This window comes from Rana temporaria, chromosome 1, assembly GCF_905171775.1.
Source record: "Rana temporaria chromosome 1, aRanTem1.1, whole genome shotgun sequence".
Classification (NCBI taxonomy): domain Eukaryota; kingdom Metazoa; phylum Chordata; class Amphibia; order Anura; family Ranidae; genus Rana; species Rana temporaria.
The window spans coordinates 493,923,658-493,944,519 of record NC_053489.1 but is presented as its reverse complement, the minus strand read 5'-3'; the positions used below and the strand labels follow the sequence as shown (position 1 = coordinate 493,944,519).

General features: G+C 44.0%; 1 protein-coding gene across 1 annotated transcript in view; it reads right to left on the bottom strand.

Annotated features, from left to right (window-relative positions):
* The window catches only part of KIAA1109 (KIAA1109 ortholog), a 393,986-nt gene that overhangs the window by 22,416 nt on the left and 350,708 nt on the right, over positions 1–20,862 (bottom strand). Inside the window, 13 exon segments of the mRNA XM_040330387.1 lie at positions 2,844–3,061; positions 3,249–3,441; positions 7,988–8,145; positions 10,355–10,508; positions 16,891–17,072; positions 17,074–17,146; positions 19,329–19,362; positions 19,364–19,467; positions 19,544–19,628; positions 19,630–19,724; positions 20,577–20,670; positions 20,672–20,745; positions 20,748–20,780. Of these exon segments, the coding sequence (XP_040186321.1) occupies positions 2,844–3,061; positions 3,249–3,441; positions 7,988–8,145; positions 10,355–10,508; positions 16,891–17,072; positions 17,074–17,146; positions 19,329–19,362; positions 19,364–19,467; positions 19,544–19,628; positions 19,630–19,724; positions 20,577–20,670; positions 20,672–20,745; positions 20,748–20,780 (1,497 nt within the window).

Below are 20,862 nucleotides of genomic sequence, written 5' to 3'. Positions count from 1 at the left end.
AAATCATCATTACTATAGTTCAGAACTTTACTGAAGACAACAACAGCTGGCAGTACATAAGAGAAGAGGAGGGAGACAAGACGGTTAAAAATAATTATTAGGCAAGCATTCCACTGTTGTATGAAACGTGCAACCTTCAAATCACTTTACTTGTACTTGGTCCTTGCTTGATACCACATTGATCATAGCTGCAGACTACTGATACAAGTCATGATAACAGTTCAGATACAGTTTTTTTGGATGTAATATTCAGCTCCTAAATGTATTCACGTTAGCTAGACTTTTTACTCTAATGCCGCGTACACACGGTCGTTTTTTGTGATGAAAAAAACTTAATTTTAAAAACGTCATTTAAAATGACCGTGTGCGGGGGAAAACGTTGTTTTATGTCTTCTGAAAAACGACAAAAAAAAAATTCGAACATGCTTCAATTTTTGTTGTCGTTTTTCAAAACGTAGTTTTTTGTGTCATTTAAAATTAAAGTGTGTGGGTAAAACGACGTTTTTAAACCTGTGCATACTCAGAAGCAAGTTATGACGCAAGCTTGAATGGAACAGAGTGCCGTCGTACGTGCTGAACGTAACTGCGCTTTGCTAGAGCATTTTAAAAAACGATGGTGTGTAGGCAACGTCATTTTTTAAAATGAAGTTTGAAAAACTTTGTTTTGTTTTATGATAAAAAACTTTGTTTTATTTCATCACAAAAAACGACCGTGTGTACGCGGCATAAGGGTCCATGCGCACTGACTTAAAGTGGTAGGAAACCCTTACATATACCCAGAGAAGTGATTGGCTTCAGGTGATACACAGAGATTAAAAAAACACTTTTACATAATTTGTAGCCGTTCATCTGCGGTCTTCTCTACATCCATTCAAAGTACTGAATTTTTAATTCATTTGATTGTGTTGGAGTTTTGTGGCAGAATTTTTTTTTTTTAAGCCCAGTGTAAATGGAGCCTAAAGGCCTGTGTACAGGGTTTTTTGTTGACTACAGAACTGCCTTTCTACACTTTACAAGCCAATGGGAATGCAAAAAACTGCTTGATGCCTCCTAGTAGGTCAAATGCATGTCAGAAAGATGAGACGGCCACTCAGCTTGAATTCGGGAGCATCTCAAACTGATCTCAAATGCAAGCTAAATGCACCGGAAAGTAAACTGTATTTAAACAACGGCACAAGCCCTAATATCATTTTGATGAAGTATGTTTTAATGGAAAGATTTAACACGCTTTCTTTGTAAGGATGGAGGATTACGTTCCTTATTGAATAATTAAAAAAAAAAAAAGTGTATGACCAGCTTTAGCCTCTCTTACTTACCTCTCCTAATCTACATTTTGTCAGCGATTCCCTTTGCATAGATATTGAATGACTGTCTTGCTGCCCCATCTTCTTTGCAGCTGTATCTCTAGCTGGTCAGTGATCTTACAAGCAGTAGTAGTAAACAGGTTTTTTATTTCACTCACATATTAAGCTAACACCTTCTAAACCATATCACTACTAAAGCAGTAGTATCTCCTGCATGTTCAGGAACTGTATATTTCACTCCTGCTGTTATGTTCTCATTAGCACTTCCCCATAGCAGTACTGGGGTCGTTAGTTTGAATCCCAACCCTGGCGCTACATGCTGGAGTTTGCATGTTCTCCCTGTGCCTGTGAGGGTTTTCTCCCACACTTCAAACACATGCTGGTAGGTTAATTGGCTCCTGTCTAAATTGGTCTTCTTATGTGTATGTATGAATGTGAGTTAGGGACCTTAGATTGTAAGCTCTCTGAGGACAAGGACATATGTGAATGTATAACATGTATATGTAAAGCACTGCGTAAATTGACATTGCCATGTAAGTACCTGTAATAATTGAAGAGATTTCTAATAGTTCATTCTCAGGCCCCTTTCACACTTGTGCGACTTCAAAGTTTCGCGATTTTGACAAGACAGTCATACGACTGTGGGTCCGACTTTGCCACGACTTGAAGTGCGACTTCTATGAGCAGGGACGTGACTTTGATCCCCCAAATAATTAGGGGGAACTCCACTCGAATAAAAAAAAAAAAAAATGGCCCATCGGTCTGGTATGGATTTTAAAGGTCCCCCCAAAATCCATACCAGACCATTATCCGAAAAGGAAAGGGGGTGGGATGAGCTTGCCCCCCCCCCCCTGCCCCAAAGCACCCACCCCCCATGTTGAGGGCATGTGGCCTGGTACGACTCAGGAGGGGGGGGGGGGGGTGACTTGCTTATCCCCACCTCCTTTCCTGGACCGGCCGGTGCTCGGATATGGGTCTGGTATGGATTTGGGGGGGGGCCCCCACACCTTTTTTTGGTGTGGGGGTTCCCCTTAAAATCCTTACCAGACTGATGGGCCCGGTATGTTCATGAAGGGGGAACCCATGCCGTTTTTTCTTCCAAAAATTGGCACGGAGTTCCCCTGAATGCACAAGTCATGCACAGGTCGCATGTCAAAGTCGGATCTGTTAATACGGAATCTGACTTTAAAAAAAGTAGTGCAGGAACTACTTTTGAATTCGGCACGACTTAAAGTCGTGCCAATATGAATGGTAGTCATTCGAAATCATGGAGAATGCAGTCCAAAATCGTAGGACAAGTCATATAAGTGTGAAAGGGGGCTCAGTCTGAGGTAGCTGTGAGACACCAATGGCATGCTTTCTCTCCTTCCACCCTATCACTAGATGTTAACATTTGGATAGCACTTACACATTACACCAGAAAAGGAATGTTCTTCTACATCTTATTCCTTGCCACCTTTTTAAAACCTAAAATCTCTTAAGTATTTAATGACAAAAATATGCATAATTTCGTTTTTTAAAGCTTCAAAAAATTCATACATTGCTCACGTGAATTCTTTTCAACATTGGGGACCACAGTTTTTGGTGGAAGGTAAGATACTGGACCCCATGTAGATAAAGCTCGCTTGCTTGTGTCAAACTGCTGAGTGAAAAATTCTTGCAGCTTCATTCCTATCTTGATGAGGTCTGGAGTAGTAGATCGGGAGATCATTACCTGGAAAATATCCCACTGCAGATCCCCATGGATAAATATGACACTAGGATAAAGATATTATATAGTATTATTATATACAGTTCACTTGCAACAATGCTAATTAAAATAATACATTTCAAAAAGTGAGCTATTCAGTCTACAAGGAAAGCACATCATGATAGTATATATAGTAAATCTGTAACATGTTTGATAAATACACTATGTATGCAGGGTTGTAAATTACATTATACCTTTTGTCAGAGATGCTGGTGTCCATGGGAGTGTACAGGTTGACATTCCACTCATCTTGTAGCTTAAGGTCTGCATTGCTGAAGATCCCCATAAGGATGCTGGATCCCATGTAGTCCACACGAGCCTCAGTGGAACCCATTGTGATTTGAATCTTATGGCTGGGCTGCTGGTTAGGGTGTTCTGAAATGTGAGCTAAAGTGAAACACAAACATTTGAGTTGTAAACGGCAACATGTTAAATTATATTCAATCATATATATATTTTTTTTAAAGATATATTTATTGAATTTTCTTCAAAAAAGAAAACCTTCACACTTGTACAAAAAAAAAAGAAAAAAAAAAAAGAAGTGTACAAAACCCCCATTTTCTCTTGATAAGAACACTTGAACATACAGTGGGGAAAAAAATATTTAGTCAGCCACCAATTGTGCAAGTTCTCCCGCTTAAAAATATGAGAGAGGCCTGTAATTAAATTTCATCATAGGTATACCTCAACTATGAGAGACAAAATGTCAAAACAAATCCAGACAATCACATTGTCCGATTTGGAAAGAATTGATTAGCAAATTATGGTGGGAAATAAGTATTTGGTCACCTACAAACAAGCAAGATTTCTGACTCTCACAGACCTGTATCTTCTTCTTTAAGAGGTTCCTCTGTCCTCCACTCATTACCTGTATTAGTGGCACCTGTTTGAACTTGTTATCTGTATAAAAGACACCTGTCCACAACCTCAAACAGTCACACTCCAAACTCCACTATGATGAAGACCAAAGAGCTGTCGAAGGACACCAGAAACAAAATTGTAGACCTGCACCAGGCTGAGAAGACTGAATAGGTGCAAGCAGCTTGGTGTGAAGAAATCAACTGTGGGAGCAATAATTAGAAAATGGAAGACATACAACACCACTGATAATCTCCCTCGATCTGGGGCTCCACGCAATATCTCACCCCGTGGGTTCAAAATTATCAAAAGAACGGTGAGCAAAAATCCCAGAACCACACGGGGGGACCTAGTAAATGCCCTGCAGAGAGCTGGGACCAACGTAACAAAGGCTACCATCAGTAACACACTATGCCGCCAGGGACTCAGATCCTGCAGTGCCAGACGTGTCCCCCTGCTTAAGCCAGAACATGTCCGGGCCCGTCTGATGTTTGCTAGAGAGCATTTGGATGATCCAGAAGAGGATTGGGAGAATGTCATATGGTCAGATGAAACCAAAGTAGAACTGTTTGGTAGAAATACAACTCGTTGTGTTTTGAGGAGAGAGAATGCTGAGTTGCAACCAAAGAACACCATACCTACCGTGAAGCATGGGGGTGGCAACATCATGCTTTGGGGCTGTTTCTCTGCATAGGGAACAGGATGACTGATCCGTGTACATGAAAGAATGAATGGGGCCATGTATCGTGAGATTTTGAGTGCAAACCTCCTCCCATCAGCAAGGGCATTGAAGATGAAACGTGGCTGGGTCTTTCAGCATGACAATGATCCCAAACACACCGCCCGGGCAACAAAGGAGTGGCTTCGTAAGAAGCATTTCAAGGTCCTGGAGTGGCCTAGCCAGTCTCCAGATCTCAACACCATAGAAAACCTTTGTAAGGAAGTTGAAAGTCCGTGTTGCCCAGACTGCTCTAGACGAGATCTGCATGGAGGAGTGGGCCAACATACCAGCAACAGTGTGTGACAACCTTGTGAAGACTTACAGAAAACGTTTGACCTCTGTCATTGCCAACAAAGGATATATAACAAAGTATTGAGATGAACTTTTGATATTGATCAAATACTTATTTTCCACCATAATTTGCAAATAAATTCTTTCCAAATCAGACAATGTGATTGTCTGGATTTGTTTCCACATTTTGTCTCTCATAGTTGAGGTATACCTGTGATGACAATTACAGGCCTCTCTCATCTTTCTAAGTGGGAAAACTTGCACAATTGGTGGCTGACTAAATACTTTTTTTTTCCCCACTGTAATGTCTCAAATGTCTCATGTTATTATTAACTAGAAAACATGAGGACACAAAATAAGCAAAAATTGCATACTCCACTATAAGTTTACAGTAGAGCTGCACGATTCTGGCTAAAATGAGAATCACAATTTTTTTTGCTTAGAAGATAGATCGCGATATTCTCGCGGCATAACATAATTTTTCACATTAAAACTAAAAAAATTGGGCCAACTTTACCGTTTATTTTTTATTTATTTATTTTATTAATTGAAGTGTATTTTTCCCAAAAAATTGCATTTGAAAGACCGCTGAGCAAATACAGTGTGACATAAAATATTGCAGCAATTGCCATTTTATTCCCTAGGGTCTCTGCTAAAATATAAATAATGTTCGGTGGTTCCAAGTAATTTTCTAGCAAAAAATATTGATATTGATAAACAAGTGTCAGAAAAAGATTTGGAACATTGAGAGGCAAGTACAGTATTCACAAAGCACTTGCTCCCATATGTACGCCGGCGTAACGTAAATGGGCCGGCGTAAGCCCGCCTAATTCAAAGTAGCAAGGCAGTGGGCATGTTGTATTATAATTAACCGTGACCCCATGTAAATGAATGGCCGATCGAACGGCGCATGCTCAGAATCACGTCGCAAATACTCCCTAAGATACATCGGCTCAATGCTTTCGACATGAACGTAACCTACGCCCAGCCCCATTCACGTACGACTTACGCAAACGACGTAAAATACGACGCTGTTCCCGCGCCCATACCTTAACATGACTTACCCCTCCTTTATGAGCTGTAAAGTTATGCCGGACGTACGCCTTATGTAAACGGCGTAGCTTAATGCGACGGGTGCAAGTACGTTCGTGAATCGGCGAATCTAGCTCATTTACATATTTGATGCGGAAATCTACAGAAGCGCCCCTAGCGGCCAGCGTAAATATGCACCCAAGATACGACGGCGTAAGGAGACTTACGTCGGTCGAATCTTGCCAAAATTCAGGCGTATCTGATTTCCTGAATAAGCGCATAGATACGACGGCGCACATTTGGACTTACACCGGCGTATCTGGAGACACGTCGTCGTAAGTCCTTTCTGAATCCGGGCCTAAATGGTTAAACTTCCTGCATTTACACACAGAAGTTTGCTCTAAGGAGGATGCGTTAGTTACAATGTTTCATGTTGTTACAAACTTAGCAGACTGCCCTTTTTCTTTACACACAGAAGTGTATCCCTTTGATCTAAGAAGGAAGCATTGGTTACAATGTTTTCTGTTAAGAACTTGGCAGACTGCCCAGATATTTTCTTTTGACAGCTGATAAGTCTCTCCACTTGTTATATGAAAGAATCGGCAAACTCTACATTGGAGATCGTCAGGGGGGTTGAATCAAGATCATCATTTTTTTTAACGATTACTTGTGTACAGTAATCGTAACCATAAGATCGACAGTAAATCTGTGGAGCTAAAGTAAGAGGGTTGGAAATCCATCTTTTACCCACATTTTATGGAACATTTATTCTATCATAATTTAGACAGATTCAATCTTTTCAAACAATCTTTAGCTTTAGGCCTCATGCACACTGGACCTTTTTGGATGTTTTACAGTAGCTGTTTTTTAGCAGTAGACGTTTTTTTCTACAGTCATTAAACTCTCCATCATGTTATCCTATGTGTCAATGCACACAAGTGGGTTCTGAGAGACGTTTTTCAGCTGCAAAAACGATCCAACGCTGATAAACGTCATAAACAGCGATAAACACTCAAAAAAGTTTTTGATCCACTGAAAAATAAAAAAAACTCTTAAAAAAAGAAAAAGGTAAAAAACGCTATTGCAAAAATGTTGAAAAAAGACGAAAAAGGTTGAAAAACTCACTGCAAAGCGTTTTTATAACGTTATTTTGATGTCCAGTGTGCATGAGGTCTGAAAGTAATTATTTAATAGGACATAAAGAACGTTTATTTTTGATGAACTTAGTTTGGTTTCTCCAGGAGAAAATTAAAATCATTATTTATTGATTTAATTGATTATTCAATGTAACCAGCTTCTGAAAAACATAATTATTTCATTGGAATTATTGTGATATTGAATGATTTTTGTATTACTTATATAGCTATCCTAAGTTTTCCATGATGTATATATCTGGGAAGGGTTTGAATCTCAAATGTGGCAGGCATTGTAAGGCCATGCAAAAAAAAAAATAAAGTGTGTGCTACGCACAACAAACAAAACTATCTGAAGCAAAACAAAAGACAATGGGGGTTGATTTACTAAAACTGGAGAGTGCAAAATCTGGTGCAGCTGTGTATGGTAGCCAATCAGCTTCTCACTTTAGCTTGTTTAAATAAGCTTTGGCAATAAAACCTGGAACCTGATTGGTTTCTATCCACAGCTGCACCAGGTTTTGCGCGTTTTAGTAAATCAATGTCCCAATATTAGGAAATGTATATCCAGAAAACCTATTTGGGAAACTGTTCTTTACTGCAAAAGCCAGTGGCAGATTGTTTGTATGCTTGATTTTAGGTCAGGTAACACATTGACATCTTTTGCAGCCATTGTGCTAAATGCTGGGTGTTCAATGTGCCCCAGTACCTTTAAAGGAGGGATGGGCTCACTCCAGTCCATCTGCCCTCATCTATCTTGTCAGAATTCATGTGCTTCCACTGTGGAGCCTCTTATAAGTTAGAGGTAGGGTCTACAGATCACAGGGTGACTTGTCGGGGCCTGCAGCTTACTTATTTGGGAAACTGTGGCATTAATATACAACATATCAATACTTACCAACCATTTCCAGGGTGTTTACATCTATTGTTCCACCTACAACTCCACCTCTGGAGTCCAGTTGAGACCTCCCCAGCCCAACAGACATGCTGATTTCCCGATCCCTGTTACTTCCAACCGACAAGCGACCTTGGCTTTTTAGTCCACTTGTAGTCCACCTGAACACAGACAAATAGATACCACTCACTATGCTAGTCATTATTTCACATATATTAAATTGTATATAAACTCAATTGGCTAATTAAAGTAAATGGACGTTGGGTTGTGATTCCTTGTATAAAGAAAGGAGCCTGCAATTACCTTTGGAAATTAACGTTGGTTTAGCAGACGTCTCATCAGTTGTGAGAGATAAGTGATTAAGTCAAACTATACTCAAACGGCTAAGTTAACAAGTCTACTTGGAGGGATAAGAAAAAACAAAGAAAAGGGACTGAAATACTATCCTAGATGCAATTAATCTTTAAGCCGGCCATAGACGGTTCAAATCTCGGCCATCGCCAACTGGACAAGATTCGAACAATGTATGGTAAGGCTGAATGTACTCAAGTTTATCGATCAACTTGGCTAGAACCAGCCTGTCAGATTTTACATGTGATTATTGCTAATGGCTGTTATACCTGCTAGCAATAATACTTGTGTTCTCCTGGCTGGGGCGGCTTCCCACACACCAGTGGCGGTGCGTCCATAGTGGGTGCAAGAGCGCCGTCCCCTCTCTCCCCTGCGGCCTCACTCAAGTGTACAATACATAGAGATTCATACATTGCATGAATCTCTATGTATTGTCGCTGCTGCCATCCACTATTCAGATGGCCGGCCCCCTGGTGAGCGCCGGCCATCTGAATAACAGCAGTTTGTTGGTGTTTGGAAATGCCCATCAGAGCCAGCGGCTCTGATGGGTTTTCCGATTACAGCCTGTTGGGTCTAATCGGCTTCCAAATAGTTAACCAGGGAACGCAGGGGGTGTGCATTCCCTGGTTAACACTGACACTCGCCTTAGCCAATCAGGTTCACTGGGTCTGGTTACCAGTAACCTGATTGGCTGAAGCGACATTGAGGGCGGTACTCGGGAGAAGACATCGAGAGAGGATGGCTGACCTGAGAAAGGTTTTTTTTTTTCATTTGTTTGCGCCACCCCCCCAAAAAAATTTGAGCACCAGCCGCCACTGCCCCACACCCTCGCACAGAGAACACTATGGATCCGCAAGAGGGGTTCCCCCATCAACACTGACTGTGTTGATGGGGGAATTGAGTGATTTGGTTTCCTACAACCCTGTGGTTGCAGGAAAGAAAATAGTTCCATCTATAGCTGGATTTAGCTTCTTTCACTGTTGGCTACACACACTGATTAGTTTCTTGACATGTATTAGTTCAGAGTCACTAGAAGCTGTCAATAACTAAGGTACACGCATGCCTCCTTAAAGAGCATCTGCCACCTATCCATGCTATCACATAAGGGGTCTTTTAGCCCCTTTGTGACAGCAATAAAGTAAAAAACAAAGTGAAAAAAAAAGGAATTGTATAAAATAAATAAAAATATATATTTTGTAAATAGAGCCCCCGTCATCCCCATGTAAAAAGGCACAGTAGGGTGCACATGTAAACATCAATTGTGCCACACGTGTGTGGTCGGAGTGACAGCAATTATTCTAGGGCTATAGATCACGGTCAACTCTGAACTGATGACCTGTAAAAATCATTTAAAGCGTCGCTTGAGAAAATTTTTGCAACCAAATTATTTTTTTGCTATTACACGGGCATACACAATTTCAGGATTTATTTTTTGGTTATCTATTTTTTCAACGCAACCCCATCTTCTACCCCCAAAAATGGGTATAATAGTGTGTTTGTTTGCACTCCAATTCATTTTAGTTTATTTTTCGATGAAAATATGCATTTGATAAATAACCGAGCAGAAATCATGTGACATGAAAAATTTACAGTTCCACCATTTTATTCACCAGTTGAATTCAGGTCTGGTGAATAGCGTAAAAGTTATTTGTGCAAATAATGGTGAATAATATAGATTCTGTTTGTGTCCTCATAAAATATCTCCTTTTGTTCTTAAACCCTTACAGAGGCTCTGTGCTTACTTCTTACCCGACCTACATTACTGCCTGTGTCCCATTTGGAGTGATTTCCCCTTTCGCTTCTGTCTTCTACTTCCATACCTCAATTGCTGTTTAGCCTGACACCTTTATAAAAGAAAGCAAGGAAAAAACCCCACACAGACAGCAAGAACAGATTGAAAATATAGATTTAACCTTTCCCTTGGCTCTAGTTCTTACATGTCAATTGAAAAGGGGCTGTAAGTTAAGTGTTGCACAGTTGGCACTCAATATTGTGTTACGAGGGAGCTTATGAACTCACGTTGTATTTCCCATTACATTGCTCATGTTCATTTGAACATTCAGCTGCTTTAGATTAATTGCAAACACAACCAGAGTTTCCCACGGCGACCCCTGCTGGCTAGATAGTTTATTAGCTTTACTGAAAGATGGTGTTGAAGTCTTGGTGACAGAATCTAATGGAGAAGAGAAAAAATATTTTTAGAGACCAACTACAACTAAATAAGACATTGATATATTATGTTGGCAACATAGAAGTAAATTGTGCCAGTCACATACAGTATATAGATGTAAGTCACTGTTTAACATTAAAAAACTAAAACATAAGCTTTGGCATTGTGGTTTAATTTTACATCAGAACTGGAAACGAGATGGTGTTATACAAAGGCCACATACAACCAATCAATATGAGAAACCAATAATAAAGGAAATCGAAATGTATCCTATATACACCATTAGCTATGGTACAATCCGATGAGTCTCCATCGTTTCAAAAACGAATGTGGGACGTACATACGGCAGTAGAAAATACAATTTAATTACTATTTAAAACATTTGAAGAAAAGACAAAGCATCAAATCAGTGTATATAATGTTTACGAACAGTTAATACTTGTCTTAAAGCGGAGGTTCACCCAAATAACATCTATATAAGACCAACTTCTTTATACTTCTAACATGTACAGTAGGCATTTATTTTTAATTTTTTTAGGCTGTACATACCTTATAATCTATATTTGCAATCCGGCTTCCAGGTACTCACTCCCGCTGGGGTAGGCGTTTCCAAGCTGAGCCGCAATGTAATCTGGGAGTACGCCCAGATGATTGATGTCCTTCAGAAAATGTTCCCCCGGCGGGTAAGGGCCCCCCCCTGTATTGCGTAGGCGCATCACGAGAGTCACGGAGTTTTCGAAAGGAGCCGAGCATGTAGAGCTGCGAGTCGGCTCTATACGGCGCCTGCGCAGTCAGCTCTACACGGCTCCTAGTCGGTGCGCAGGCGCCGTGTAGAGCTAACTCGCGGCTCTACATGTTCGGCTCCTTTCGGAAACTCTGTGACTCTCGTGACGTGCCTACGCAATACAGGGGGGGGGGCCTTATCCGCCAGGGGAACATTTTTTGAAGGACATCAATCATCTGGGCGAACTCCCAGATTACATTGCATCTCAGGTTGGAAACGCCTGCTCCCGCGGGAGTGAGTACCCGGAAGCCGGATTGCAAATATAGATTATAAGGTATGTACAGCCTAAAAAATGCCTACTGTACATGTTAGAAGTATAAAAAAGTTGGTTTTTATATAGATGTTATTTGGGTGAACCTCCGCTTTAAAGTATATCTAAACTCAAATACAAAAATAGGATTTTTTGTACTCACTGTAAAATCTTTTTCTCTGAGTCCATGGACGGACACAGCTCCTTAAATCTTGACAAGTGGGTTAAGTTCCCTGTTTACAGGAGAGGACTAGGCAGAAACATGTTATATACATGTTACCTTAACAGAGTTGAACAGCCCCGCCCAGGGGGCGGTCCCTCCAGACATAACCCTCACTGCAGCATGCAGCCTCAGTTCGTAACAAGCAGTACAAACCTAAAAAGGAGGGGTGGGAGCTGTGTCCGTCCATGGACTCAGAGAAAAGGATTTTACGGTGAGTACAAAAAATCCTATTTTCTCTTAACGTCCATGGACGGACACAGCTCCTTAAATCTTGACAAGTGGGATGTCCCCAAGCAGTGTCAAAACGAGGGGTGGTAAATACATCAGTAAAAACAATTGTAATTTTACCCCAAAACAAGCAGAGCTCCTCAACGGAGGATGTGCAACTTTAAACAGCCGCCTGCAAAAACTAGCGGCCGAAAGAAGCATCAGAAGATGCACTCACAGCAACCATGTAAATTCTGGAAAAAAAACGCGAACGGACGACCAAGTCGCCGCCTTGCATACCTGTGAGACCGACGCATGATGTCGGAAAAAAAAAACAGGAAGCACCAATTGCCCTGGTCGAAAGTGCCGTGACCTGAAAGGGAGCCCCGCCCCTTAAGAGCATAGGCCTGTATGACAGCCTACCTGATCCACAAAGAAATGGTGGTCGACGAGACCACCAGGCCCTTTTGTGGACCAGACACCTACATAAAAGAGAGTCAGATCTTCGAAACGGAGCCGAAGCAGGGTGGTACACCCGCAAAGCGAGTACCACGCCTAAAGTATGAAAGGCAACCTCCGTAGGATGTGCCGGCCGAGAACAGAAGGATGGAAGAACAATGTCCTTTTTCCGGCGAAAGGCCGAAACCACCTTCGGAAGAAGGGAAGGTCGCGGGTGCACCACCACCTAATCCTTATGGAGGATCAAGCATGGTGGCTTGCAAGACAAGATCGCCAACTCAGAAACCCCTCTAAAAGAGGTAAATGCCACTAAAGGGGCCACCTTCTGAGATAGTGTGAAGAGAGAGTCTCTCTGATGTTACCAAAAGGAAGGTTCCAGAAGAAACGAGAGCACCAGAGTCAAAACTCATGGGGGGAGAGATGGGCCAAGAGGGTAAAGTATATGACAAACCCCCTGCACAAACAAGGGACCCACCAGGGAACGGGCTGCAAAAAGGCCACTGAAAGAACACAGCCAAGGCTGAAATCTGCCCCCAAACAGTGCTTTAAGCTATTTTTAGATCCACTCCAAGCTGTAAAAAACAGCAGGACCCTGGGCACCGAGTACGTCGTGGACGTCACACCATCTCTTCGCACCAAGAGATGTAGGCCTGCCAGGCGCAAAGGTTGATCCTCCGGAAGAAGACTACCGTGCCCTCAGCATTGTTGAGATGACCGAGTCGGATAGACCCCGGTCTTTTAAAGTCTGGCTTCCAATAGCCATGTTGAACAAGTCAGTGACTGTACAACAGGATGAAACATGGGACCTCGAGACAGAGGTACCTCCCGCCCTGGCAACCGCCAGAGTAGACGAACCAAGAACGCCAAGGCCAAGCTGGAGCGATTAGAATCATCGGAATCTCCTAAGCCTCCACTCTGTGGAGCAGCCGAGGAAGCAACTACAATGGCGGAACGGCAAAAAAATTGCCAATGCAGACCCCACAGGGCCACCAGCGCGACTGACGCGTCTGTACCAGATCACTAGACCTGGCCACCAGCTTTGACAGCCTTGCGGTGGAGACGAGCGGCCAGGAGATCCATGCCCTGTGAGGCTCACCTGCAAGGGAGCCCAGCACAAAGACCAGACACCATGGTCCAGCATCAGGCGACTCCAGTAGCCCGCCTGCTGGTATACCTGAAGGTAGAGCGAAGTCACTGCCGTGGCGTTGTCCGGCTGAAATCAGATCGGACGACCTTGCAACCTCCTCGACCACGAGGAGAAACATAGCCTGATCGCCTAAAATAGGACAAAGACTGGTAGACCGGGTCCACCGCACCCGGTGGTCCCAGGCGGTCACCCACCAGGCACCAGCCAGGTCCGACCCTGGGTAACTACCGATACCAGACGAGAGCGGGATCATACAGGGAGGTGTGGCCACAGATCCACGCAAGTCCAGCGACTCAGAGCCGACGGGAACCCCCCAGGCCCACAACCCTTGAGGCTGGCATCCGTCGTAAATACCGACCACTGGACGGAAGAAACAACTTCCCGGACCGAAGAGTCGGGGATCTCTGTCACCAATTCAGAAAGACTCTGACTAGGTGCCGCACCGGAATCTGATGATTTCAGAGACAATACCTGGACAGTATTTCCCCCGGAAAACCCGAGTGTAAAACTGGGCATACAGTACCACCTCGAAGGAGGCTACCCACAGGCCCCGGACCAGCAGGTGCACGGAGAGAAGAGCGATTGTGTGATGCCATTACCTTCACCACAGACTGAAGAGTCCGCAATTTCTCCAGGGAAGAAGGACCTTCGCCACTGAGGAGTCCGGATCAACCCTAGATACTCCAACCCTGAGTCGGAACCTAGCATGCCCAGTATTTTAACCCTGGTTCGCACACATGGAAGACAGGCTTGCTGCCACTGAGCTACACCTGCTGGCCTAAACGTTTAACACCCACCGAATCTTCGGAGGGTCTGAATGGGAATAACACATCCACTAGGCCTGAGACAGAAGCTGCTCTCAGAAGAAAGTCGTCCAAGTAGCCAATGAGGCAAAGCCTCGCTGTCCCAACAAAGTTAGGATAAGTGCGAGCTCCTAGCTGAAAACCCATGGTGCTGACGCCAGATCAAAAGGGAGAGCCACATGCTGACAGAGACCCTCTCTCATCACGAAGCACAGAAATAAACACTGTGAAATGCGCAAAACGGGACATGCATGTATGTGTCCCTGATGTCCGAGGACGCCAGGACGTCCTCCGGATGGAGCGCAGCTACCACCGAACGAATGGATTCCATGCGTTACTACTCGACGTTCACCTGAGGCCCATAGAAACCCCCAAACCTCTCGTCCTGCAGGAAAGGTAAAATTACCCCGCAGCTCAGCAAGTCCCACACTGCCCAAGGCAGAGCGATGGTCCGGGAGAGGAAGACACGATGGAAAGAACTTTGTTCTGTGGATAGGAGGAAACCCTATCTAGTACTTCGAAGAGACCACCTTGCAGACCCACTGGTCGGAGAGCAGGGAGGTTTCACTGAATTGTGAACCTGCAAGCCGCCCCTCCCACCTAGAGACAGGGAGGGAAGGCTAAATACATTGGCAGGATTTGGGTGCCGGAGTGATCGGCTTACACGCACCCAGGGACGGATTAGTCCCCCAGCTGGGCCTTTGACGGCCTGGGAGGGTTGCCCCTAAATAATACACACACAAATAGGGCCAGATTCACAGTCAGCGGCGTATGTTTGATCGGGCGTAGCGCATCTCATATGCGCTACGCAACGTAACATAGAGAGGCAAGAGCAGTATTCACAAAGCACTTGCTCCCTAAGTTACGGCGGCGTAGCGTTAATGGGCCAGCGTAAGCCCGCCTAATTCAAATTTGGAAGGTAGTGGGCGTGTTGTATTATAATTAACCGTGACCCCATGTAAATGAATGGGCCGAACGAACGGCGCATGCGCGCGCATGCTCAGAATCACGTCGCATATACTCCCTAAGAAACGACGGCTCAATGCGTACGACGTGAACGTAACTTACGCCCAGCCCCATTCACGTACGACTTACGTAAAACAACGTAAAATACGACGCTGTTCCCGCGCCCATACCTTAACATGACTTACCCCTGCTTTATGAGGGATAACTATACACCGGACGTACGCCTTATGTAAACGGTACATTCGTGAATCTGCGTATCTAGGTCATTACATATTCGACGCGTAAATCAACGGAAGCACGCCTAGCGGCCAGCGTAAATATGCACCCAAGATACGACGGCGTAGGAGACTTACGTCGGTCGTATTAAGCCAAAATTCAGGCGGATTTTTTTTCCTGAATACGGCGCATAGATACGACGGCGCATCATAGAACTTACGCGGCGTATCAACAGATACGTCAGTGTAAGTTCTACCTGAATCTGGCCCATAGTGTGTATGTATATTATGTAGGTGTATGCACACATGCCTTGGAAGAAAACGGAGTACCCAGAGGAAAACCACGCAGACACAGAAAGGGACAATGCAAGCTCCAGGCAGAATTGGCATCAGTGTCCGGATTCAAACCAATGACTCTCTTGCTGCCAAGTAATGGAGTTAACCACTACACCACTGTGTGCATAAAACCATTCTGAAACAGAATCCCTGGATAACAAGGGTGCAGTATTCAATGAAGCATCACAGACCTATATGAGGCCCTGGACCAGCTGGTCCGCTAGCCTAATAACTTGGGGAGTGAGTTGGTGCTCCTCCACTGTCTGGTGCTAAATGCTCACTCCGTGAGTGACTGAGACCCCAGAGTAGTGGCCACAAGTCAGACCCAAGCATGGTAAACATGGAAGGGGTCAGTACTTTGGATCTTCTATCAGTCAGATCCATACAAGCGGAGGTTCTCCTCAAAGGGGCACTGAACCGCCCGGCAGTAAGGGACTACAAAGCCCTCAGCGGCTGTTCTCATTCCGCCTCTTAGAAATTATCAAAGAAGGAAAAAACCTACACAGAGCGGTCCGATTTGTGTAATCCAAAAAAGAACATTGTATGCATGAAGGTAAAAAACATTCTGTGTGCAGAAGCCCCCCCCCAATACTTACCTAAACCCCCTCTTGATACAGCGATGTAGACAAGAGCCTTGCCTCTCCAGGGGCTCATACCCTCAATTGGCTCATTGGCTCACGCTGCTGTCAATCACCACCAGTGTGACACACAGAACTGCGGCTCAAGAGTGTGCCTACTTGGATGCCCCCACAGCAAGCAGCTTGCTGTGGGGGCACCCAGCAGGAGGGAGGAGCCAGGAGTGCCGGCGTGGGACTCAAAAAGAGGGGGATTCGGGCAGGTAAGTTTTGTTTTTTAAACAAGGCTTTAATATAGCTTTAAGGCAGTGGAAAAAGCTATGGAAATGTACAAAGGAACTAGCCTGCAGCAAGAGATCAACAATTATCAACCAAGAGAATTGTCTACTACAGCTATTAACAATCATGTTTAAAAGGTACCTCTGCGTGGCGCAGAGGAATCTGAAACACTTCTCGATCTGGTTACAGCAGGCGATTTCAAAGAGTGTGATGCTATTCCAGGAGACATACTGTTGCTTGCACTGTGATCACTGAAAACATTGGGTGACTGTGCCGCGTGAGTGAATGACGCCGACTGACTGGGTTGCTCCAGGTCCTGCAATAGCTTTGCGAGAAGATTCAGGGGAGAGATGCTGGCTGACTCCTTCAACTGAATCAGGAGTCCCAGGTCCAGAGGCTAAAAAAAGAATTAAATAGAATTCAGTCATCAGCAAGGATAAAAAGGTTTAAAAAAAAAAATGGCATTAGTACAACAGTGAGTGACTTCATAATATACATGTTAATATTTGGCTGTCTGACATGTTAGTTCCCTACTATAGTGTGCAGTGGGCTCATTTAATGAGACTTTAACACAAAGATAAGTATCTTTATTTTATCTACATGGATGTAAAATCGGGAGCAAGGGCTCTGTTTGTGCAGTTGCTGCATCCCAAATTACATCAATGGGACTGCCTGCACAGAGATGCACGGAACACCTGTGAGTCCCTTTAAAGCAGTGGTTCTCAACCTGGGGGTCAAATGATGATTTGCCAGGGGTCACCAAATCCTGGGCTGTTCCTGATAACCGGACTGTTCTCCTAGGAAGGGAGATAGAGGGGGAGGAACAAAGAAAAAGGGAGAGAAAGGAAAAAAAATGAAGATGAAAGGGAAAGAAAGGAGAACAAAGAGAAAGTAAAAATGTACCATAAGGGGTTTTAATACTGTAAGAGTGAAAGGCACTCAGGAAGAGCTAAATGTCCATGGGTTAGGGGCACAAATTACTTGTCTTGCCTTGGGAGCTTTCAACCCACGCTATGAAAATTATTTTACTGCTAGGGGTCCCCACAACTTGGGGAAATTTTATCAAGGGGTCACGGGCACTAGAAGGTTGAGAACCACTGCTTTAAAGGTACGCGGTGTATGCCCTGTGTGAACAAGGCCTGAGGCCCCTTTCACACAAGCACATCGATCAGATCTGCCTGTCAGTTTTTCAGGCGGGCTCAATCGGACCATGCATTGTTCTCTATGGATAGGCTGATGTAAATGGACATGTGTCCGTTTACACCCGCCTGCTTCCGATCCAGTCCAGTCTGCTAAAAACAGAGGGATGGGGATCACATTCCTCATCCATCTAGCAGATTGGATGGTATCCAATAGAACATAACAGGTGTTCCGTTTATATCAGACCGCCCCATAGAGAACAGCGGGCTGTGTCCATGTCTGCTCTGCATCAGTGGAGCGGACACGGACCTGTCATCCGCCATCTCAGCGGGAATCAGACAAATCCCACACTGAGCAGGTGAATCTGCTTGACAGAGTCCGCTCCATGTGAAAGGGTCATGACCAGGAGTGGCCAGGTTCATTAGGGGCGCTGCCCCCCTGCAGGGCGAGGGACTCAAACTTTGTATACGTTTTATTTTTCAAGCCACATGATTAGAACCTGAGGCCCTAATTGGCTTGAAAAAGGTTGGGCTCAGGCGTAGAGCACTGCACTTTGAACCCACCCACTTGTGACAATAGCAAATTAACATTTGCTATTTTTTTTCCAGGTTCTCCTCTGGCCAGGACAGGATGGATCGGGTTGGCCGGGGGAGAAGAGGCTGAGGGCCGTCACTGTGGAGAAGCTGAGTGTGGGCGGACCTGTTTTTTTTTTTTTTACAGTTGTTTTCATTTTTTTTTGGGGGAGGGGGGGGTCTTTGGTGAGATATCAGAGGTCTAAACAGATCCCATATCTAATTTTTAAAACAGAAAAAGGAACTAAAGAGAGTCCCTTTTCTCTGTAGCACTCGAATGAATGAGGAATTTGTATAGAGATTTTCTGATTCATTCATTCATTCATAAAATGACAGTCTGATACATAGTAACACTCGCGGTTTACCATGTATCAGCTGTAAGTGAATATAGGAGCAATCGCTGCCTATATTTACTGTACTACAGGAGGGAGCTTGGTAAACACATTTTTACCAAGCCCCCCCCCAAGAAAAAACTTCACCCCCACCTGCACTGCTCTCAGAGCCTGCTGAACAATATATAAGCTTATAGGAGAGGGAGAAATGAGGTCCATACGGCGTACAGATTTGGCCACCTGTGGGTACTTCTGTAGGAGCGTACAGATCTAGCAGTGACAGGTTTTAAGCACCTGTGCAAGATAAAAGAAAATCTGCAAACATGGCCTGTTGGGGGTACGCAAGGACAGGGTTGAGAACCACTGGTCTACACCATTATTTCCATCACCTCAAAAGCTTTATGTATTTTGCACAGTAACCAAAGCTACATATGACCAAGGTGTCCACTGGTCTACACCATTATTTCCCATCACCTCAAAAGCTTTATGTATTTTGCCACAGTAACCAAAGCTACATTTGACTAAGGTGTCTTACCGGGCACATTTATAGTCTGATCACCAAGAAAGAGGGCGTCTAGCGATACTTCTTCTATACCATGCCCTCGGAAATGCTAAAATTTCACTAAGTCGACGCATGTCATACTTGAAAGAAGCTGAACCGATATCACAGACAGCTAAATGAACGAGAAACATATGTTAGCCTAATACAAAGCGTCACTGCATTTAGCCATGTGGCATAGAATGTATTACCTGAAATGTTTATTAAGGTAGTATCCATCTTGCTAGTAGCTTTGTTAGCGGACACACCTTCAAAGAAAGAATTTCCACCAGAACGTCCTCATTCTGGACAAACTGACTTTGACAAATTCCAGGTTAATACTAAGAGAATCTTTCCGGCCCGTCACTGATGTGAGCTCTTCATCCACATGACCTACAAGTAAATAATATGTCAAAAGTCATACCTTTAAACCAGTTGTATAAACTGTGCCAACTAACAACTATTTCAACTAATCTGCAAACGGTGATATGAAATATATTTAGTATTTTGTTAATTATTGTTAGATGTGCAGTTCAATAACTATGTCTGAGCTATCTGATGAGAAACATTTTACCGTTAATACTCGAATATAAGCTGAGGCACCTAATTTTACCACAAAAAAAACTGAGAAAACGTATTGACTCGAGTATAAGCCTAGGGTGGCCATCTGCATGCCTCACTGTGTCCATGCCTCACTGCTTCCATGCCTCGCTGTGTCTATGCCTCACTGTGTCCAGGACTAGACTGACGTTTAACATGGGAGTCTATGAAAGGCGTGCCCGGATTTGAAAATTGATGCTCCCTGGCCGTAGGTTCCCCCAGACAACAAACATTGCACACTTATAGAGGAAGGGTGGGGCTACATGTGTGCCAAGTTTGGGGTCCAGGGACCTACGACCGGCCGATATTGGGTCCCCAAAGTCACTGGAGAAAAACCATTTAACATGGGAGTCTATGGAAGAGGTGCCTGGGTTTGAAAAATCGGTGCTCCAGGGCCGTAGGTCCCCCGGACAACAAACTTTGCACACTTGTAGAGGAAGTGACCTACGGCCAGCCGGTACCGGGTCCCCAAAGTCCGGGAGATCAGGCGCAAAAAGGTGACGCAAGTATAAGCCGAGGGGGGCATTTTTAGCACACAAAAAAATTTGCTGAAAAACTGGGCTTATACTTGAGTATATACCGTATATAGTTGTATTTACTCAGAATACATTTTATCAGCATACTATAGAATGCATCTTATCATACCTAAACCACTGGAACCTGGAGTAAGACCAGAGACTCCAGATTTCTGTTTGCCAGCTCCATAGGGGTGAAAAACATACAGAGAGAAATCAGACAATGCAAGCTGTGAAGCTCAGGCCTGATGAGTTGCTGCTTGAGTTGGTCAAATCTGATTGGCTGCTGCTGTGTCGATCCTTCCAAGAGGGCTGCCTAGCCCTGGGGATGGCCCTGCAAGAAAAAACAACAGTTCTGGGTAAAGATCTAACTGTGCTGAAGCAAACTAATGAGAGCGAGTATGGATGAAAATATA